Genomic DNA, 23,127 nt, shown 5'->3' on the forward strand with positions numbered 1-23,127 from the left:
CATTTTCGTCTTGCGAAGCAAGCCCATAGGAAATTCGTTTTGCGAAGCACCTCCAAAACGGAAAACTCTTTCGTCTAGTGAGTTTTCCGTCTTGCGAGGCATTCGTCTTGCGGGGCACCACTGTATATAGTTGTTAAGAGACTTATACTTCAAGGCTGGATGGATAAACACCCACATTCCACTATTTGGACATATATTAATAGGTATGTTTAAATCAGGATTACTGTTTCTGTTAATGTGAGTTTTATTTCCTTTTTGTTGTATTTGCAAAATAGAAAACTATTAAAAATGAATTTGACATGAACTAGTCAATTTCAAGTAGCTGAGCAAAGGCTGTATGCTCCCCAATTATTTCCTCCATATAATTTTTTTCAACAAGCATTTGAAGCAGAGATTCTTACTCCAGTGTATTGCATTTGAAATGGTTATTACTGAGGTCTTTATTGTTAATAGCTATGAGGTGTTTCATGTGAGGTGATTCATAAATGAACAAAATAAATGAGACAATTTCTCCCCCTGCCCTGTCACACCTAGTTAATGGACCACTATGATTTTGCCCATTTAGTATTCTATTAAAAGTCTTTGTCAAAATGCAGAGACACATTGGTAAATGAATGTCTCCTCCCTGCTTAATTCAGGTTTCCTATGATCAGCAAGATCACCAGTTTCCATTTATTTCAACTTTTATCTTTTACGATTCCAAAGGGAACAAAATGTTCAGGTATTTCAGCATCAAAGAGATTTGTTCCTTTTTGGGGGGTGACCTGACCTAAAGGGAAATTAGGCATTTCATGTGAGCTGTGGTTATACATGCTTTTATTTATAAATATCTTGTTCAAGATAAAAACAGGATTCTGAACAGTGGATTTTACTTGCTACCCCTTCACTTCAAGATTCTTTCCACCAAATTGTTCCTTGTGAAACTAGCTTTTTGCAATTTGTTAATGGCAGTGTTACTGCCCTCAGAGACATGAACTTAAGTACTGGGAGAGTTGTGGTCTGTTAAGCTTCAATTACATTTTCAGACTGGTACCAGTAATGTAGTAGGTTTTTTAAAATAGGATTATATACAGCTCCGTGGCAGTGCTTTAAACACAGGTCTGCTACAGTGTTTTTGCTAGACCAGCACACCCCTGCAATGCCAGGAGTTTGTCCCAGCAACTGTCCATCTTTCCACTGCAGTTATATTGGGTAGTGGATATAGTCTCTTTCAGAGCAGGCCTGCATAGTAACAGAAGTTTCACTTGTTTCTCAGATAAATGTGGTATTCTCCTTAACCCGGTTAGAACATATGTTTGTCTGTCTGTATGGTCCAAATGGCTACATTCCGGTATGTGTTTTTATTACTTCTGAATAAGGAAGCCTCTTGCTTTCTCTGCTGCTTCTTGGCCTTTTGGCAGACAGTTCAAACGATCAACTCACACAGCAAGTAATAATCCTCCATACCCATGTAAACAGAAAGCAAAACATTATAGGAGCGGTCACCAACCACTCAATCATGGTACAGCCAAACAAACACTCATCCCTACTATTCCAACTAACTTCCTACGAATTGTGCACTTTTCCCAGTAGCATGCCTCAGTGGAAGATGAGAAGTCTGGCTTGTTCCATCAGCTCTGCTGGAAAAGCTGCTCTTTTTGAGGAGGCAAGCTGTCCTCTGGAGAAAAACAAGGGTGGGTGGTCTTTGGCATCTCCGCCCATCTCTCTCCTGGTTCAGGAGCCACTTTGCTCACTGACTTCTTAATGGGAGATCACAGCAGATATTCCTTCTAATTCAAGGAAGCTCAGTTCAGGACATGTTCCGGTTTTCCCGTGGACCATTTCTGGGTTTAGTCTTCTCAAGGGTGGGGTGTGAGGAGAGAAGATCCTGGTTTTTCTTAAGCGTCACCTCTGGTGGAGTTGGCATTGAAGTGCTGGCCAGTTTGCAGACCTGGGGAGGAGGCTGGTGACCAGGGCTCTCCTTTCACCAGTTGCCCTGCAGAACTCCTTGGAGGGAGCTCAGTATCCCCCAGGGGTGTAGCTCCAGAAAGGAAAAAGTTAATACCTTCACTCTCCCCCCACCCGACCATTTGCTTCGATGGTGCTTACCTGCTCTTTCTGAGGGGCTTGCAAAGCACTAGGGCGGAGGGGGTCGTGGAAACAGCCTCACTTCACTAGTACTTTACTCAGTCCCATCGCTGGTTCCTAGGAGCAAACCAAATTGACCCCCAACCACCTACCACAAGCCGTCCCCGTCTTCCTCCTCTAGGCGTCTTTCGTCCTCTTTAAGCCGCCAGCCTGCTATTTCTCTCTCTTGGCCCGAAATGAACCCCCCGCCCCGAATTCGGCCAAGCTCAGAACAGCCTGCCAATCCCACCGTTTATACAAACGTAATAGCAGTTGGAATCCAAACTGTCGCCAGGCACCTGAGGAGGAAAATGACACTCTGAGGCTGCTACGGCGAGAATCCCGAGGAGAAGGGGGCGGAGCTTAGAAGGGGTCGATCGAGGGGGCGTGGCGTGAAGCGGCGGTCCTGTCACCGGAGGGGGCGTGAAGGGGGCGGGACATCGGTAGCCGTTGCCCGCGCGCGGCTGTGCGCGCTGGCGACCTCCTCTCCGGGTTCGGTCAAGGAGCAACCGACGTCGCTGCTCCCAGCGGCTTGCGGGGCGGGCGTTCCGCTTGTAAGAAGGCGGAGGGGGGGGGCGTGAGAGCAGAAGCGGCCGTTTCGCGCCTGAAGTGGCCGCCGCCGCCGCCGCCGCCGCCGAACAATGGACGAGCCTATGGCGGGAGCAGGGCCCACCCCGGCCGGTCCTGTCGCCATGGGTGGGGAAAACGAGGCTGAAAGCCGGCAAGGCCCCGCGGACCGGGCCGACGGAGAGTCGCGGCTCAACCTGTTGGACACTTGCGGGGTGTGCGGCCAGAACATCCAGAGCCGGCGGCCCAAGCTGCTGCCGTGCCTCCACTCGTTCTGCGTGCGCTGCCTACCCCCGCCGCATCGCTACCTCATGCTGCCGCCTCCCGCCGCGCCTTCGCCGGGAGCCGGCGGCCCCAAAGACCCGCCGCTGCCTCCGCCGCCGCCTTTGCTTCAGCCTTCCCCGGCCCCCTCGTCGCCCGTCGCCACGCCGCCCTCGCCGCTGCACTGCAACCCGGGTAAGGAAGCCCGCGCGGCGGCCGTTACCTCAGAGCAAGGCGGGCGGGAGAGGGCGGTTGTCGCGATTCCTCTCAGCACTTGATACCGGAAGAGAAGACAAACCGAGGCAGGCTTCAGTTGGCGAAAAGTGGCGCTGAGGTTGGAATAGCGCTCTTTGTCATGGAAATCCTTCCCCCCCCCCCAACTCCAGAGGCAGGAGAAGTGGGGAAGTGAGGGGAGGGGGGGAAGCATTCTTCTCCCCGTACGTTTCAAAGAGGAGTCCCCGGGGTTTACAAAATGGGCTCCTGGGCCGAGTCTTACCTCAAGTTGAGCCTGGTTCCGTAGCGGCCCGAGCTGTGGTAGTCAAGTCGGGAGCCTGCTTCGTCGGGTGCGTAAATATGCAGAGGCTGAGAGGCAGCCGTCGAGAGACTTGTAGGCAAGCAGGCGTGCGAAGGACACAGTATCCCGGGAGCTGGCATGCGAAAAGCAAACAATAGTGGGGGGGGGGGGATGTGGTCATTTTCAGGTTGTGGAGGCAAGAGCTATGAAGACACAGGCTCTCTGCCTCTCCACAGAGCTCTGGGATTTATGCTGCTGTGCAGGAAACTTGTGGGATTTTAAACGTGGGGCGCCGAGATCCGATGTAAAACGCCACCTTCGGGAAGGGAAACCATAATGGGCTGCAACTTCCCATTGTTTATACACTGCATCCTGTGCTAGCATAGATGCGAGCCAAGAACTCCCCATTCAGGGGCTGGGCTCCTTATTATCCTTGCTGAAGCAGATATTTGTGCTTAACAGCATAGTCCAAAAGGCAACTGTCTACTCTATTTCGTTCCTCTACTGAAGATGTTGGGGCTGATAAGCACTTCAAAAGTAAAGCTTTAGAGCTGTAGCATCAGTCCTCATTTTGCTCAACAAAGATGACAGGGTAGTAACAATTTGTTATTTCTTTGTACTTCAGTAAGGTACAGGAGGCTAAGGCTTTTCTTGGTAGTTGTTTTTTTGTTTTTATTTTTTTTGGAAGGAGAGTTTCTTGACCCTCTCTGGAGTTCAGTTCCTTCAGAAAGTGCATTTTTTGCTGAAAAAAGAGCTATTTGTGTGCATATTTTGTCTGGATGACAGATATAGCTAACACTTGTCACTAACCCTTGGCTCATAGTAAGTATGTTGTGTGCTTGAGGGAGATGGCTTGTATTAATAGTGATGAGTGTGTTTGAGGATAGTCATCTATGCATGTTATATATTTATCTCTCTTTTAAAAAAATTCCATGAGCCTCCTATATTGTCAGGATTTCCCATACGTTACATAATTTCAAGCATAATATGCCTTTTTCTTACTTTAAGAACTATATACAATTATTCCAGTGACATGTTTTTTACTCTCTTAAGTCTGTTGTAAAGGTAATTCAGCTTTTGACCTGTCCAATAATTTTTCGTCCATAGCAAAATTATTATATTGCATGGTAAGGAGTGAAAGCTCTTTTTTCCATTGTTCCACTTCCCAGACCACAAATACTGTATACCAGTTTGGAATTTTTGTTCTAAAAGTTCCTATCCGTGTTATGAGTTTGGGGGCTGCTAGGGTGTATACCTGAGCCCCCCTTCTAATTCCTAGATCCAGTGTAGATTCAACTATTGTAATAGCCAGACCTGCCTGGTTATGGCCTTTTGGTATGAGTGAGTAGGGGAGCAAAACAAGTGGTTCTGTGCTAGATGACAAATGAGTGGGCCTTCCTCCCTCAACTGACTGTTAGTTAGAAAGACAAAAGGCCAGAATAGAGTTTGAGTGCTGTTAGCTAGAAGCTGGGTGCAAAAGCTGCAGACTAGAAAGGCAGAGAGACAGCCATAGCTTATTTCTGCTGGAATTCAAGGAGAACCTGTGAGTGAGGTGTGGAGATTGTAAAGCAGAGGTTGGTGGGCCATCTGCCACTGATGCTTTAATTGAGATTTCTTCATTATAGGGGGTTGGACTTGAACAGTGTTTTGAAAAGGACTTTTGGAGATCCAACAATCAGCTGATCATAAGCCCTCTTTCACTGACAAGTTTTACATACCCCACACCTGATTGTCATGTGACAAAGGTCTTTGAGAGCAGAAGCAGTAAAGTGTAGAAAGTGTTGGAAAATGCTGAAAAGTGCTGACTCACTCTGACTCATCCTCTAGATGACTCATTCCTTGTACAAATATTGTATGAGTTACAGCACGGGTAGGCAAACTAAGGCCCGGAGGCCGGATCCGGCCCAATCACTTTCTAAATCCGGCCGTGGACAGTCTGGGAATCAGCGTGTTTTTACATTAGTAGAATGTGTCCTGTTATTTAAAATGCATCTCTGGGTTATTTGTGGGGCATAGGAATTCGTTCATTTTCCCCTAAAAATATATTCCGGACCCGCACAAGGTTTGAGGGACAGTGGACCGGCCCCCTGTTGAAAAAGTTTGCTGACCCCTGAATTACAGGAAGACACTCAGAGCCAGGAAAGATAAATACAATGGGCTCAGTGTGCTCTCTAGCCTTGTCTAATCTTCTTCTGTTTTACTTTGCTCTTCTCCATTATGTGTTTGTAAAGAAGTATGATTGCCTCCGTAAAGTTTTATTCATTTACTGTGAAGACTCTGCGTTTTTGACTTTGCTGCGTGACGCTGGTATACAGTCGTACCTTGGGTTACATATGCTTCAGGTTACATACGCTTCAGGTTACAGACTCCGCTAACCCTGAAATAGTACCTCAGGTTAAGAACTTTGCTTCAGGATGAGAACAGAAATTGTGCAGCGGCGGCAGCAGCAGGAGGCCCCATTAGCTAAAGTGGTGCTTCAGGTTAAGAACAGTTTCAGGTTAAGAACAGACCTCCGGAACAAATTAAGTACGTAACCAGAGGTACCACTGTAATGCCAGGTGTAGGGCAGGTAGGTGTGTGTTGACTGAAATGCCAGTCCCAAGAGGAGGCCAGGTGAGACTAATACAGTTTGTGGGCTGGGACCTGCCACCCCTGTTCTAAAATGTGTTGTGGCTTTTACATACTTTGGTCACATGTTATTTTAATGAACATAATTCATTCTGCAATAACTCTTTTAGCATTCCATTTTTGTGACTTTCAATCTTCTGCAGCTACTTTTTTCATTTTTTACTATTGTTACTATCCTGACATCACTATACATGGCTCAAGAGTTTACAGAAGTCAGTGAACAAAAATTGTACAGGTTATTCTCCTCCAAGAAGCATACAATCTAAAATGTACAAGAACAGGGTATGCAAGAAGAGACTTGGATAGAAAAAAAATGCGAGCAAATTGCAGTTACACATCTGTATTGTACAGCTGAGAAAATTGTTTGTAAAGTGAGACTAGAGGTTACTATTTATTTAAAATATTTTAGGGCATCTTTCAGTGCAAATTCGGCTCGGGGTTGCTTATAACACTTATCAATAATAAAACCACAGTTTCAGAAATGCCAGGGATATGCTGAAAAGGAAAAGGTATGAGAAAAATCTGGATTAGGGGAGGGGAAAGTGTGAGAAGGCAGTGATTAGGAGAACATCATATAGACAACAGATAACACTGGTCAACAACAAATTTGTTTTTTTTTTTTATAAATATTTATTAAAGTTTTTAAATATAAATGCACAAATAATAAACAATCTTACTTCTATCACAGACATAGTTTCATCACTTCTTTGGACTCCCTCACGTCTCCCGCTCCCATTTACATCGTTAAAGGTTTTTTCCAGACAAATTATCAACTTGTTTACAATCTCATGTCCACTCATTCAAATATAATCTAACACTTCTTCCAAAAAAATTTATATTTTCTTTAGTCTCACTTATCATCAAATTTCAAATCTAATTTAGTGGTGGCCAGTTTTTTATAATCTAGCATCCTTCTTAACATTCAACCAAATTACAATGTTTTTGTAGATACTTCTTGAATTTCTCCCAGTCTTCCTCCATCTTCTCTTCTCCCAGGTCACGGATTCTGCCAGTCATCTCGGCCAGTTGCATATAGTCCATCAGTTGCATCTGCCACTCTTCCAGTGTGGGTAGATCTTGAGTTTTCCAGTTTTTTGCGATAAGAATCCTTGCTGCCGTTGTTGCATACATAAAGAATGTTCGGTCCTTCTTTAACACCTTCTGGCCGACAATACCCAGAAGGAAGGCCTCTGGTTTCTTAGTGAAGGTATACTTAAATACCTTTTTCAGCTCATTATATATCATTTCCCAGAAGACCTTCACCTTAGGGCATGTCCACCAGAGGTGAAAGAATGTTCCTTCATTTTCTTTACATTTCCAACATTTATTATCAGACGAATGGTATATTTTGGCAAGTTTAACTGGGGTCATGTACCATCTATATATCATTTTCATTACATTTTCCTTCAGAGCATTACATGCGGTGAAGTTCAGCCCAGTGGTCCACAACCTTTCCCAGTCCTCAAACATAATATTATGCCCAATGTCCTGTGCCCATTTTATCATAGCCGATTTAACCATTTCGTCTTGTGTATTCCATTTTAACAGCAAGTTATACATTCTAGATAATACCTTAGTCTTTGGTTCTAACAATTCTGTTTCCAACTTCGATTTCTCCACCTGGAACCCTAACTTTTTATCGTTTTTAAAAACTTCTTTAATCTGAGCATAATGTAACCAGTCTCGCACCTTATCCTTCATTTTCTCTAAACTCTGCAATTTCCAATTGTCTCCATCTTTTTCTAATATTTCCCAATATTTTGGCCATTTGGCCTCCATATTGGGTCTTTTTAGGGCCTTAGCCTCCAGAGGTGAGAGCCACCTTGGAGTTTTATTTTACAGTAAGTCTTTGTATTTTGTCCAGACATTAAACACTGCTTTCCTGACAATATGGTTCTTAAAGGCCTTATTGATCTTAACTTTATCATACCATAAGTATGCATGCCAACCAAAAGCATTGTTAAAACCTTCCAAGTCCAACACGTCAGTGTCTTCGAGAAGTAGCCAGTCTTTTAGCCAGCAAAAAGCTGCGGCTTCATAGTACAACTTTAAGTCTGGCAGGGCAAAGCCCCCTCTTTCTTTCGCATCTGTTAATATCTTAAACTTAATTCTGGGCTTTTTGCCCTGCCAGACAAATCTGGATATATCTTTCTGCCACTTCCGGAAGCACTCCGTTTTGTCCACAATCTGTAATGTTTGAAACAAAAACAACATTTTTGGCAATACATTCATCTTGATAGCAGCAATTCGGCCTAACAAAGAAAGCTTCAATTTTGTCCAACTATCCAAGTCTCTCTTAATTTCAGACCAACATTTTTCATAATTATCCTTAAATAGACTCAGGTTTTTTGCTGTTATGTTTACCCCTAGGTATTTTACTTTTTTAACCATAGTTAGTTCTGTTTCTCTCTGAAACCTTTCCGACTCTATATCTGTCAAATTTTTTCCCAACACTTTAGTTTTCTGTTTATTTAATTTAAATCCTGCCACCCGACCAAAATCCTGTATCAGTTGTAATACTCTTTTCGTACTAGATTCTGGCTCCTGCAGAGTCAAAACTAGGTCATCTGCAAAAGCTTTCAGTTTGTATTGTTTCGCTCCGACCTGAATCCCTTCCACCAACCGGTCCCCTCTGATCAAGTTCAAGAGCACCTCCAGAACCGAAATAAATAACAAAGGGGAAATCGGGCAGCCTTGTCGTGTTCCTTTTTCAATTTTGAACTCTTCTGTAACCACATTGTTAACTATTAGTTTAGCCTTTTGTTCTGAATATATTGCGTCAATCCCATTCTCAAACCCCCGTCCCACTCCCATTTCATTCAAGTTTCCCTTCATAAATTTCCAAGAAATGTTGTCAAAGGCCTTCTCCGCGTCTATAAAAATTAACACTGCTTTTGTATTTATATCTGTTTGCAAAAGTTCCAAAACGTCAATAATGTTCCTAGTATTTGCCAACATATGTCTGCCTGGGAGAAAGCCTGCCTGGTCTTTATGAATTACTTCATTAAGAACTCTTTTAAATCTACTTGCCAAAATGTCTGCAAATATTTTGTAATCCACATTCAGAAGGGAGATGGGACGATAGTTTTTAAGTTGTGTCTTTTCAGCTTCAGATTTTGGTATCAATGTGATAAAAGCTTCCTTCCACGATTCCGGCGCCTTCTTCCCTTCCATAATTTCATTACAGACCTCCATCAATGGTTGGATCAGATAGTCTTTTAATGTCTTATAATACTTGGAGGTCAGACCGTCTGGCCCTGGAGATTTGCCCAATTGCATGTTCTGGATAGCTTGTTCAATCTCTTGCTGTGTTATTTTGTTGTTCAGGATTAATCTGTTTTTTTGTGACAACTTTGTTAGTCCATTTCTTTCCAAAAATTGTTTAATCTCAACCTCATCTTGCGGCCCTTGAGTGTACAATTTTTTAAAGTATCTCTGGAAGCACTTTCTAATTTCCATGGGGTTCTGGATGTTTCTTCCTTCAATTTCTAGGTTTGTAACTGTATTTAGTTTCTGTCTCTTCTTCAACTGCCAGGCTAGCAGTTTCCCACATTTGTTTGCCGATTCAAAAGTTTTTTGTTTCATTAATTTAATCTTCCATTCTATTTCTTGGTTTATCAATTTGGAATATTGAGCTTGATATAGTTTAATTTCTCTCAGAATCGGCTGTGACTTCGGATTTGATCTTAATTTCTTCTCCAATTCTTTGATTTTCTGCAAAATCTTATCTTTCCTTTCATTTTGTGTTCTTTTCTTTACAGTGTTCTGTTGTATCAAGAACCCCCTCATCACCGCTTTGCTTGCGTCCCAGATAGTTCTTTTTTCCACCGTAGTGTTCATATTTATTTCAAAATAGTCCTTCAGAGTTTTTTGGGCCTTCTTAACGATCTCCTGATCTCTAAACAAGCTATCATTCATCTTCCATCTAAAGGAGCCGATTGGCAAAAGTGTCATATCCATCTTCAGCGCATTATGGTCGGAGCAGGTCTTTGGGCAGATTTCCACTTTTCTGACCTTGGGTGCCAGACCTCTAGATATCCATATTTGGTCGATTCTTGTCCAAGTCAGTTGGGCTTCAGAGAAGAATGTTCCCTCTCTTCCCAGGGGGTTCTTAGTTCTCCAAATGTCAATCCAGTCCATATTGTCAGCCATTTCAAAAAAGGTCTTTGGCAGTCTGCCGTCTTTTGTAACATTTTGATCTTGTGACTTATCCATGTTTGTCGATACGACCCCATTCATATCTCCCATCATAATGATGTTGTTATAGTCCAGATAGTCCAGCATGATCTCATGCAACTTCTTGTAAAATTCCGATTTCCCGTCATTTGGTGCATAAATTCCTAATATCAGAATCTTTTCTCCTTGATGTTGTATCTCAATTCCTAATATTCTTCCATGTTCGTCTTTGAATAAGAATTTAGGTGACAGGCTCTCTTTTGCATATATCACCACTCCTCGCTTCTTTACTCTGTCCGAAGATATAAATTCTTGACCAAGTCTTTTGTTTATTAACACCTTTCTATGGAGCCTAGTCACATGTGTTTCTTGTAAGCAGATAATATCCAATTGTTCTTTTTTTAATATATGAAAAATTTTCCTTCTTTTTTCCGGGATGTTGCAGCCATTAATGTTCCAACTCATAAGTTGCAGAGACATCCTGAATAAATCTGGTTATTTTTCAAGGGGTGGTATCTTATTCAGAGGATCTTCAGGGTCCAAGGGTGCAGGTACCTCTGGTGTTTCAGGCCCTGGAAGTTGGTCAATTCCTTTGTGAAGGTCCTCCCCATATACGTTCAGAAATTTATCTCTATCTTCCGATGTTCTGATTTTGATCTTCTTCCCTCCTAAAAGATAATCCTTGAGGAAATTCCCACCTAAAGATGATTGAATTCTTCCTTAGTAGTCTTGTCAACTCCAAATAGTTAGATCTAAGATCTAGCAGTTGTTTAGGAATATCCTTGTAGATCTCAATTCTTTTGTCCAAAATATCCAGTGACTTTCCGTAGTGTAGGCCCAAAATCTTATCCCTTTCCTCCTTTGACCTCAGTATTATCAAACAGTCTCTGGGCTTCTCTTTCTTTAGAAGTCTTCCGAGCCTAAAAGCCGAAACGATTTTAAAGTCCTTTTCCTCTAAACTCCAAAATTTGGAAAATTCTTTAGTCAAAAACTCAGCTAGGTTGCCTTCTTCCACTTCTGGTATTGCTCTTATCCTTAAATTGCTCTCCCTGTTCCGCAGTTCAAGCATGGACAAATAGGTCTGATGTTCACCTACTTGTTTACAGAGTGGTCTTACCTCTTGTTCTAAGTTTTCAAGTTTTTGGCTGGTATCTTCAGCCAATTTCCGATTTTCCCCTGCAGCCTCCTTCAATTCTCCGATTGCTTGAGTATTCTGTGCAACTTGTCCAGATAATTTATTTAAACATTCTATGTTCTGCTCAATTTTATATGTTTGCTCATCGGCTTTCTTGTCCAAAGATTCTACTTTCTTATCCAAAGATTCTAATTTTTCAAAAATTTTCTCTAAGATAGCAGTGCTTGCCCCTGAGGCCATATCTTCCAGTTGTAGTTCCTCAGTTTCTCCCTCCCCTGCCCGAGGCAGAGAAACAGCTTCCACCTCAGAAGGCAAAGTAGGCACAGATGATCTACGTGCCTGTGAGGCTGCGGTTAAAGTTGTCAAAGTTGTTTGTTTAGTTCTTCCTCTCCTTCTTGTACCACTCATTCCAAAGTTATCTAAAAGTCAAGGTCAAGCTGAGTTGTTCCCATGAGAAAGCCACGGCCCAGATGGTAACAGTCAACAGAGGGCCGGGAAAAGGAAAGTAAAATAAAAGTCACTGTTATAAGTCCCAAATCCTCTAGGGGGAGTTTAAAATATTTCAGGAAAGAAGTCAATTTCAATTAAAATAAAGTCAGATTTCTAAGTCCAGGAACCTTCAATAAAAAAGATTTTTCAGCAGAGTTGGGGTTTAGTACAGCAACAGTGTTTCTGATGGTGCAAGCCGGTAATCCAAATGCCTTAAAGTAACAAGTTCAGACTCTCTCAGATTGTTTCAAAGTTCAGATTCAAAGTATCCAAACTGCAAACTGCAAGCTGACAGCTCAGTTTCTCAGGCAGCTCCAGCGCCTGGGATTTTTAGTTAAAATGTAGCTCCAAAGGGAGAAAGATATCCCCGTATAATTAAAGTTCATAAAAATCCAACACATAGGGTAATTGTTCCACTTAAAATAAAGTTCAATGGGTGCTCAGATCAAATAGTTTAAAAGATCTCTCTTTGCCTCCACTCCTCCAGCTCTTTGCGTTCAAGTTCAATGGGAGCGGAAGACGGACTTCCTTTTTTTTCGTCACTCCGCTTTCAGCCAAATTCAATATTTTAAAGTTCCAAATTGCATAGAGTCAGATGTTTACTCACGGGTTGTTGTTTTCAAGGCATAAATTTCAGGAAGAAAGGTCAGCGCTCACTGGCAACAGCTACGCGGCTTCACTCCGCCGATTGCGGAACGACCCACAGCGCCGCAGCCTCCTCCGCGATCCGGAGCCCCTTACGGGGTTCCTTCAACGTTTCGGTGGCCGCTACAGGCGCCCGCCGGGTCCCGGGGCCGCAGGCTTCTGCTGCCTGCGGTTTTCCGTTTCGGGTCTCCGCTGCGCCGTAGCGGACGACCCTTTTCGAGCGGAGCTTCCCTTCCCCGTCAGGAAAGGGCAGCCATTACCCTTCGCGCCGCCTCCGGAAGTCTCCCAACAACAAATTTGTTGTCTGCGTTTTTTCAGTTGATTTAGGACGAATCTGATGCGCCGAATCCAAAAATCACATTGGTTTTGCTCAATCAGGTCAAGTTTTTGAGCTATGGCCACATGTCATTTTTTTACGTTTTTGTTCACATGTACGCTTGTGTGGAGCATTTTAGAAGAAGTTGGTGGGGGTAAAATGCCATGTCGAATAATTGTTTTGATTGGAAATGATTATTTTAATGACAAGAAGTATTCAGGTCCGATAGTTCTGGGTGATTATGTCGAAAAGGGATCAGTTTGAAGTCATAAAACCTCGAAATCTTCCATAAATTGGTGCGGCAAAGCATAAAGTTGGGGGATCAAAACTAAGTTAATGGGGCAGCTGCCCCCATGAAGTGTATAGGAAACAGTGCTCACATCAGCTTCTTCCGCAACAGGCATCAAGAGTACCTCTGTTTTTTCTCGGAAGAGAAGGACTTGGTGTACTGTGCAGATATTGTGCAGCTTCTGCTCAAGCTTGGAGTGCCACAGGACGAACCCAAAGATTGGAGACTGTTCATTGACAGCAGCAAGCGATCACTGAAATGTGTTCCGCTACACAACGGCAACCAGTTTGCCTCTATACCCCTGGCTCACTCGACTACACTGAAGGAGAACTATGAAGCGGTGAGGTATGTGCTGGAGAAAATTGGTTATGATCAGCATAAGTGGTTTATTTGTGTTGACCTGAAGATGGTGAACTTTTTGTTGGGACAACAGTCTGGCTTCACCAAGTACCCATGTTTTCTGTGCATGTGGGATAGTAGGGACCGTGCTCAGCATTACACGAAGAAGGACTGGCCTGTGCGGGAGGAATTGGTGCCTTGCAAAGAAAGGAACGTCATCAACGACCCTCTGGTGGACAGAGACAGAATACTCTTCCCACCGCTGCACATCAAGCTCGGCTTAATCAAGCAGTTCACCAAGGCTCTGGACAAGGATGGTGACTGCTTCACTTACTTGTGCCAGGCTTTTCCAGGATTGACCATGGAGAAGTTGAAAGCTGGCATCTTTGACGGTCCTCAGATCCGTCCGCTCATCCAGAGTTTGGAAACAATGAACGAAGTGGAACTGGAAGCGTGGAAGGCATTTGTTCTGGTAGTGAAGAACTTTCTTGGCAACAATAAGGCCAGAAACTACGCAGAACTTGTCAACAACATGCTGACTGCTTTCAGAAACCTGGGCTGCAACATGAGCGTCAGGATGCACTACCTATTTTCACATATGGACCGGTTTCCTGAGAACCTGGGTTCAATGAGTGACGAGCAAGGGGAGAGATTCCATCAGGACATGAAAGAGATGGAGACCAGGTATCAGGGTCGCTGGGACGCAGTCATGATGGCTGACTACTGTTGGACTCTGAAGAGAGACCTCCCTGCCGCTGGGCATTCCAGGAGTTCCAAGAAATGGAAGTTCAAGCCCTGAAGTTTGAAAAATGGTGAAGCAACATGCAATTTACGTGTACTTACCTTGATCAATGCCCACCATTCAGTTTACAGTAATTGATGTTTCTATCAGGTAATCAATATATGTTGTTGGAAAAACATTTTTTTCTCTTAAAAACATATTTAGGATGATATGTGTTGACAAAAATCAGCTGATAATGCCACAAAAATGTAATCGATTTTGTCACAAGGTCTGATTTTTTTCAAATCAACATAGCACAAAAACCTGACCTTATGGAGAGAAACGGATGCCATTTCCTGATTCAGCAGTGCAAACATACCCTAAATCAATTGTAGAAATCTAGACAACATTCAAAAAGTCAAAAATTGTTGCCCAGTGTAATTAATGGAAGTACAAGATGCTTACTATCCACATTAAACAACTATGAATGAGTCCCTAGTGTTTGCCTCATTGATCTTGATGACACATGCACGTAGTAGTGTTTCATACTTTCCAGCCCAAGATATAAGAAGATTGCATGGGGTGCCTGTACAGTATATTGTATTCTTTATATATGTAACCCTATGTCAGCATTTAGACTTTTTACTTTAAACTACATATTTTGTGCAGGGATTTCCTCATGGACTATTTTGTTATTTGCCTCTTAGCTTCAGTGTATTCCTGTGTACTTTCAAGAACTTCACAAATCCATAGCCCCCCAACACTGTTATTGGGGTGTATGAGGTGTTAGGGGAGGAGTACTGCCTCTGGTGGGAGACACGTTGTACTCATCCTGGGGTAGTTTGTCCACCTTTGGTCTCTACGCTGCTCTCAGCTCTCACCTGTGGCTCCTAGAAGCGGTCAGCATGTGACAGTGGCCACACCACAGAAAATGGCTTTGACTGGTTTGCTAAACCAGGTGAGGGTAGCCATTGGGTCTCAAACCCTCAGCGAGTTAGGAACTTCCCCTGCATGTGAAGACAGGCTGTGACAGATTGAGTGGGCAGAACCAATAGAGTGGTACCTTGGTTCTCAAACTTAATCCATTCCAAAACCAAGGCACACTTTCCCATAGAAAGTAATGCAAAACGGATAAATCCCTTCCAGACTTTTAAAAACAACCCCTAAAACAGCAATTTAACATGAATTTTACTATCTAATGAGACCATTGGTCCATAAAATGAAAGCAATAATCAAGTTAAAAATGGTAAAGGGACCCCTGACTGTTAGGTCTAGTCGCAGACGACTCTGGGGTTGCGGCGCTCATCTCGCTTTATTGGCCGAGGGAGCGGCGTACAGCTTCCGGGTCATGTGACCAGCATGACTAAGCTGCTTCTGGCGAACCAGAGCAGCACACAGAAACGCTGTTTACCTTCCCGCCGGAGCGGTACCTATTTATCTACTTGCACTTTGAAGTACTTTCAAACTGCTAGGTTGGCAGGAGCAGGGACCGAGCAATGGGAGCTCACCCCGTCACAGGGATTCGAACTGCCAACCTTCTGATCAGCAAGCCCTAGGCTCTGGTTTGGACCACAGTGCCACCCGCGTCCCTAATAAAACAGTATCGTAGATGATAAAAATTAAAATGATTTTTTTTCTTACCTGCACTGATGATAGTCATTGTTTGGATGGATGGCTTTTATCCATTTCCGCAGTCACACAGTCAATCAATCAATCATAAAATGAAAAACAAGCCACAGACACAAAAATTAAATGGCAGCAAAAACAAAAGCACCAAATATCACGTCAGAACACTGCAATCAGAAACAGAAGGCTTTAATTACGATGGGAGGGACAACTTAAATTTGCTGCTTAAGGGTAAAAACGGGAGGGGGAAAGCCTTAATTATGATGTGTGGGGGGGGACTCAACTCCGCAACAGTGAAAACTGAAGCTCAGGAGACCTACATCCAGGTTTGCAGCGTTCAGGTTCCGAGTTCGGGAAGTAAGCTGTTCAAAAACTGAAGTACCACTGTAGTGTGACCAACGGTCAAGAAGGTGGTTGCTGCTGGGACCCATCAACCTGGGAAAGTAGCCCTAGGAGAAGAAAAGCTGATCCTTTACTTCTGCTGTCTTGTGGATATACTCATTCGCAAGAAAGACTTCAGGAGTAAGCCCTGAGGAAAATTCCGTACTGTGTCTTGTGGGACATCTTCAGGAGAAGAAAAGGCTAAGGAGTAAACCCTACACAAATCTTGAGTGCAGTCCCTAATATGGTTAGATGTGTCTTGTACGACTCCTGTAGCCAAGTGCAGTGGTACCTCAGGTTACAAACACCTCGGGTTACAAACACTTCGAGTTACAGACTCCACTAACCCGGAAGTAGTACCTCGGGTTAAGAACTTTGCCCCAGGATGAGAACAGAAATTGTGTGCTGGTGGCGCGGCAGCAGCGGGCAGCCCCATTGGCTAAAGTGGTACTTGAGGTTAAGAGCGGTTTCAGGTTAAGAACGGACCTCTGGAATGAATTGAGTTTGTAACCAGAGGTACCAGTGTAATGCCAAATGTGGAAAGCAGCAGGTACGAGTTAACAGTCTCTGAAGCCACAGCAGTTGCTGTGATTCTTCACCGGTTTGACTTCACCCCGAGAGGCACACTTCATTGACAGATTGATGTCAGCAACAACAATCACTGCTATTCAGCATGTGGTGCTATCATGCTGACTCAATTGAGATCTGTGTGACAGAATTTTAAGAACAGTTAGAAAATTTCATCCACAACTTTGATGCTCTGCTGAACTAAAATGCAATGAAGGAATGGAAGAGATTGATCTGCATGGCTATAATTCTGTTCCTTAACCAAAACAGTCTTACAGGTCAAATAGGAATGCTTGGTGGACTAGCTTTGGGGCTGCTGGCTAGAGGTTCTTGACATAACAACACCAATGCAATCAGTACATTCCAAGTTAGTTTACTCATTTATCTGTTAGAAATTGAATGGTTTATATGCACATAGCTCATAATTATGCCAGTAAGCTCACCTGAGTCATGCAAGAAATCATTGCTTGGTGAAGAGCAGGAAACCAGGTTCTTCCTGTAGCATATGCATCTTGGTCTGTGCTATCTGTTGCAATGCACACACAGCCGAAACCTATTACTTACGTTGTTCTTTGATTAAATTGTTAAGGAATGATTTTAATTCCATCTGCCTTTCTTCACTCATAACATAGTTATGGTAGAAAAAAGTAGGAGCTGTAGAAAGTCTGTATGGTTTGTTGATTTGCCCTCCACTGTTCTAGAGCAGTAACTACCAAACATTTCCCCCCCCCCCGCCCCCAGATCACTTGAAAATTGCTCATGGTTTTTCCAGGTCACTTACTGATGTTTCTGACTGTTGCAGTAATTGTAATGTCCTGTGCTACATGCAATATGATATGTAATCCCCCACTTTTATTTCTTGTATTGTCAGAGCTACCACTTGAGCTACCAAACTCTTGCAACAAACAGGGAAGATATATTATTTTAGCCTATTTTAGGACTTATCCAAACTTACCTGGTGCGCCATGCTTTCTGGGCACAGGTCCTCACTTTTCCTGTCCTTGCATTTGTTTTGTTTTGTTTTGTTTTGTTTTGTTGTGTGTGTGTTTGGCCCTGGTGCTTTCCCAAGAAAATCTGGTCTTTTATCACTGAATCAGAGCAAACATCAGTTTCATAGTTTTGCCATTTCCTTCAATTGTGGTAAAGAGTGGGTTTGTGTGGGGAAAGCACCAGGGGTAAAAGAAAGTTCTTGAACACAAACCTGGAAAGCCCGGACCTATGCCTAGAAATGTGGAGCAGAGTTAAGTATGGATGACTTATGAGCCATAGAAGAAGTGGTAAGATGCTGGGTTTACCATTTTCTATCAGAAAGAACACCTGGTTGCTCCAGCTGCAAGCAGCCATGGGACTACAGAGCCACAGAGAAGCAAAGTATGACCTTTGCCATCTGCCAGAAGACTATGTTCTGCTGTGTTGAGCAAGCTCAGTTAGCTAGGGATGTTGGGAGCTGTAGCCCAACTAGTGATGTTAAATTCTCGAGAATAATTTTCTGGAGAATATTATTGAGAATACTGTATTCTTAATTAATGAGAATATTAGAGAATTTTCATTTAAAATAGGAGAATATTCATTTTAATGCATTGAAAAACTCGTTCTTATTGGTTAGCAGGTCAGCACTGTTGACATATAGGGAAACTTATTGTTTAGTAAAGTACCACAGTGAAAATATATAAGCACAAGCCTACTTGTCACTTGCAAGTATCAAGTTAAAAAGTAAAACATGTTTTATAGTTAAAGTTAAAGCATTCTAAGGTGATAGCACCAGTAATTGTTGTGTAAAGGTTTGGTATAAGGAAACTCAGTAGTTAAATCATATTTTATTATTCCATTAGAACATATGCATGTTATAGGAGTCAAAAAATACAATTGGCATGTTAAGGTTTGATACAAGTAAATTCAGTAATAGGCTATCTTGTGCTTCTAATAGCTCTAACACTTAATAACAGTTTTGGGGACTAAAACACAGCTTGAAAAATAAAACTATATTCATACATATAAAAAAGAAGCCATTAACATTAAATATATTATATGATAATATATTTCAGTATGTCAGTCTCTGGTAAATGGCACCTTGTACCATTGAATGGCACTGCAAAAACCAGTTAAAGGTATATTCAGAAGGACACCCATGTGTGTCAGGGATAGGAAACATTTTTGGCTCCACAGGCCAGAACCTTATCAATCATATGTCGTTAAGATGTCATACGATTGATAGGTAGGTGGCTATAGCCACCTACCTGTCAAAGTCCCTTTTACTCCTGTGTTAAAGGGAGGAGTGAAGTCTTACAAAAGCCTTTGTGAGCTTCCCCCACCCCCTTTAAAGTTAGAGCAAGACTGGAGACTTAAAAGTAAAAGGGGGAAACCTACAAAGGGTCCCACTTGAAAGGGACTGATGAGTGAAGATTTAAATTCTGCTGTCTTGGCTGCACAGTTGTGTTCCCTACTGGGAGCGCATGCAGCCAATGCAGAATTAAATCCTGTCTTCCCACCTATTAGCTGAGATCACTATTCAGCTGATAGGTAAATGGCACTTTTTGCAGAAAATGGCTTCACTGGCCATATTGGCCCACAGGGCAGAGATTCTTCTGCGTATGCAGAAATACATCCATGATGTCTATAAATAAAATGAAAACCGATAGCATGTCATATAATTAGTGGTATTTGGTTGGGCTACCTTTTAAACAAATCATCAGACAAGAAATAGTAAGTTTGAAAACAATGGGTGAATTGACAAGCAATATTGCCTGGCAGAAATGCAAATGTTTGCTATGGATGTTGTTAAATTTGTCTCATTCTGATATTAACATTCAGTAGATAATATAATCAAGAGATGCAGTGGAGCCAGGTTATGACTGATGCAAAGAAACAGTATAAGTTCAAGGACACAATCCTTCGAAAGCAATTCTGAGTTAAGAAACATTGTAAATGGTTTAGCCAGAAATATTGATAAGCAAAAGAAGTTAAACTCAAATTCTTACCTTTTAGTATTATTTTTAAGAAAAAAACCTCAATCTGCACAAATGTCAGCTAAAGAAGTGCTACGTGGTAAATAACAGGCAAATCCTGGTGTAGGTGCCTAACCTGGAAGTAGCCCCCAAACATCAAAACACATCATGGAAAGGGACTGGGCAGGGCAGAGGGGACTTAAGCATGCTCCACCGATGCGTGTGAGGCTCCAGAGTGGAACCCCTGCACAAATTGAGGATTGCCTTTACATAGGGCTGGATTCAGAGATTTATTACATAACTGACTGCATACTTCCCGGAAGGAAGATTCACATTCAGTTGAGTGCCAGGAAACACTGACCTCTACATAATTCAGAATTCTGTGGAATTCTGAGTGTTCTGTCTAGTGATGCTGGTTTTCAGAAAAATACTCATATAAATTAGGATAATTAGCACCAGAAACTTTTCAGTTTATATTGGATAATTCTTTGATGTCCTAGGGATATAATTTTACACGTTCATTTTACTTTTATGTAGTACACAAAGCTAAAAAAGTTGCCAGTTATCTTTTTGACCTAATACTTCTCAAATATTTGACCTGAAATATCATGGGGAAAGATTATTGCACTTCATATGGTTTAAATGTTACTTGGTTAAATTTTGTTGGCTGGCGCTGATAAGAGTTGGAAGCTAGCAACTTTTGGAGGGCACCATTTTGGCTACCCTTACCTACTACAATATATATTACTAAATGTAAATTTCATCATTCCCTTAAATACTTGGAGCTGCCTGTAAAATCTGGCCATGAGAAGAATTTTCCACCTGCTACTAGCTCTCAAATTAGCGGAGGAGATAAGGAGATGCCTGTGGGTCTCTCACAAAGCAAACAAGGAGACCTTACGAACTTTTTAAAACTCCAGAAGATGAAGAACACATGTTAACCGAGATTTAAATATGCTGAAGATAACATGGCGCCTCCCCCGCCAGAGGGAGTTTGAGAAAGGAATTTGCTCAACAACATGAGGCATTAAAAGAACTAATTAAAGTGACATGGAACCACACACAGCAAGAGAGGCACTATCTGAATGCAGGTGCCCATCAGGAAGATTAGTCATAACACAGAGAACAGTCTTGGCTCATTGTTGCATGTGTAGAGGCTGAGGCTTGTAAAAGGGAGGTAGACAAGGCCACCTTCACCAACAGTCTGGGCTGGCCCCATGCTGGACACCTGCAGCCTTGAGGGTCTCTTCAGGCACAAGGAGCAGCAGCATGAGGACCTGGCCACTTTCTAATGAAGGGCCAAGTTCAGCCTCCCTAGCCAACCCAACATCGCCTTGAACCAGGCGCTGTCTGAGGATCCCTTACACAAAGAACCGCAAGACAAGCTGGCCATGTATCCACAGGTGCAGGAAAAAGTGTGCCAGTTTTAATGGAGTTGTTTAGAAATTGTGAAATTGCTGTGTGTGAACTTTTTATTAATTTAGTTTTGCACCAAGGCAATCAAAATTCTATCCACTGTGTATATCATGTAAATTTAATGATTTGTATTTTGCATAATTCTGTTTTTCCAGAGATAGTGTATCAAGGAGTGATGCAGTATACTGAATCTCTGCCCCAGTTATTTAAAATCTTATTCCATTATCCCTCTGTCTCATGAGTTTTCATCAAACATTGCTCGCACATTTTCAAACATTAAGGCTAGAATCTGGCTGAAAAGTAAAATGGCTGAGATGCTTTGGAAGTTGAAATTTTCTGAAATAGCACCTTGTGCATGTTTTTTCTGTGGAATTGCACACACAGAGCCATGGGTTTTGGAACTGTCTTCTGGAACTCTTGTACATGGAGGTAGTTGTTTGCCAAACCTTATAGTCAAATTTTACTTGTGTTAAAAAAGGGTATACAGGGAACGGTCATTTTGTGCATGTTCAAAGTACACGTGTGCCGATAAGCCAACCTTGGATTGTAATCTTGCAGTAATCGAACCTTGATGTTTACCGATGCATGGGCAACTGTGGTCAAGCTATACTTACTAATCCAGGAACTGCTAGAGATGTCTTATCAAGCCAAAGGTGGTAAAAAGCACTCCTTGTCACCTACGACACCTGTTTCTCCAGTGGCAGAGCTGGATCTAGGAACATGCCTAGACTATATATCTGCTCCTTCAAGAAGAGTGCAATCACATGCAAATAAATTTAGCTGAACAACTTCCCAGACTTCAGAATCACTCATCCAAAGAGCCTCTATCTTGCTGGGATTCAGACTGAGTTTATTAGCCCTCATTCAACCCACCACTACATCCATGTACTGGTCCAGGGCCTTCTCAGTCATTCCTGATTCAGATGTTACAGAGGAATAGTTTGGTATCATCAGCATACTGACAGCTGCTCCCAACTGCTACATATAGATGTTAAATAATAGAAGTGACAATATAATGCTGTGCAGCACTGTATAGCTCAAGAGCCAAGGAGTTGAGAAAGACCTATTGCCATCTTCTGGATCATCTCTGGAGACAAATATAATATAAATATTAAAATATTGATATAATATGATATAAATATGGGGTCTTAACATGTATGAATTGTTAATTGCTTGATTTCATCATAAGTTCACAACAAACATTTCTTTCACTATACAGTATTGTGGAAACTTTTCAGCTATTCTGTTTTTCTGTGGCTTTTAAAATATGTTTCCTAGTTCACAGAAGTGAAAGAAATAAGTATATAAGACATGGAGATATTGGCTAAGTTTAAACAGTCCACTTTCGGTTTTCCTCAGCCTTAATATTCAGTTTAGTTTGCTGAATTTCAAGGTATTCCTGTTGGCCCTTAACTGAAGACTGGTGTGGTTATTTGTTGCTTCTCTTTTATGAGTCAATACCTGCAACACAATAAAGCTGGTCAAGGAGCATGAAGAATTAAAACATAAAAGTTGTTTGAAAAATTTGCCTTCCTACATCATATAAATGGACATCATATAAATGGCCTGCACAAAAACAAAAAGAGAAATGGTACTCAACTTGTAGATTAATAAATGTAATGAAGAATCCACCTGAAAAGGGGTTATAAAAAGGGGAAAATACCAGACCGTAAGTTCATTTTTTATTTCTAAACTTATTAATTCATGTCATTTTTTTCTTTCTCCCTAGTTGGTGTTGTTCGTTGCCCAATTTGTGGCCAGGAATGTGCAGAAAGACACATCATCGATAACATATTTGTGAAGGATACTACTGAGGTTCCTAGTAGTACGGTGGAGAAGTCAAATCAGGTGAGTGTCTGGTGCTTTTCAAATTCCCTAAGCTGTCAACTCGTCAGTCTTCTCTGCATGCCTTATACTTAAAATGAAAATGTTATTGTCGTCATATTTTAAATACTAGTTGTCATCTCTAGGAAATGAAAGTATAGGAGAAGGAGTAAAATATTTGT

At 42.2% G+C, this 23,127-nt stretch overlaps 1 protein-coding gene and 1 long non-coding RNA gene across 3 annotated transcripts in view; one reads left to right on the forward strand and one right to left on the reverse strand.

The window, feature by feature from the left end:
- Positions 1-439: 439 nt before the first annotated feature.
- LOC309351388 lies at positions 440-2,596 on the reverse strand. Its single transcript, XR_014160814.1, has 2 exons — positions 2,089-2,596; positions 440-2,020 (listed from the first exon to the last, which is right to left on the reverse strand). It is a non-coding gene; the product is annotated as an uncharacterized lncRNA (long non-coding RNA).
- An 87-nt stretch (positions 2,597-2,683) lies between these two features.
- TRIM24 (tripartite motif containing 24) overlaps positions 2,684-23,127 on the forward strand; it is a 48,846-nt gene continuing 28,402 nt past the window's right edge. For both annotated transcript variants that reach the window (XM_081878850.1, XM_081878851.1), the window contains exons 1-2: positions 2,684-3,129; positions 22,851-22,969. In XM_081878850.1, the coding sequence (XP_081734976.1) occupies positions 2,748-3,129; positions 22,851-22,969 (501 nt within the window). In that variant the 5' untranslated portion in view covers positions 2,684-2,747. The remainder of the gene's footprint in view (positions 3,130-22,850; positions 22,970-23,127) is intronic.

The sequence above is a fragment of the Podarcis erhardii genome (assembly GCF_964252035.2).
Source record: "Podarcis erhardii genome assembly, chromosome: 10".
NCBI classification, from domain to species: Eukaryota; Metazoa; Chordata; class Lepidosauria; order Squamata; family Lacertidae; genus Podarcis; species Podarcis erhardii.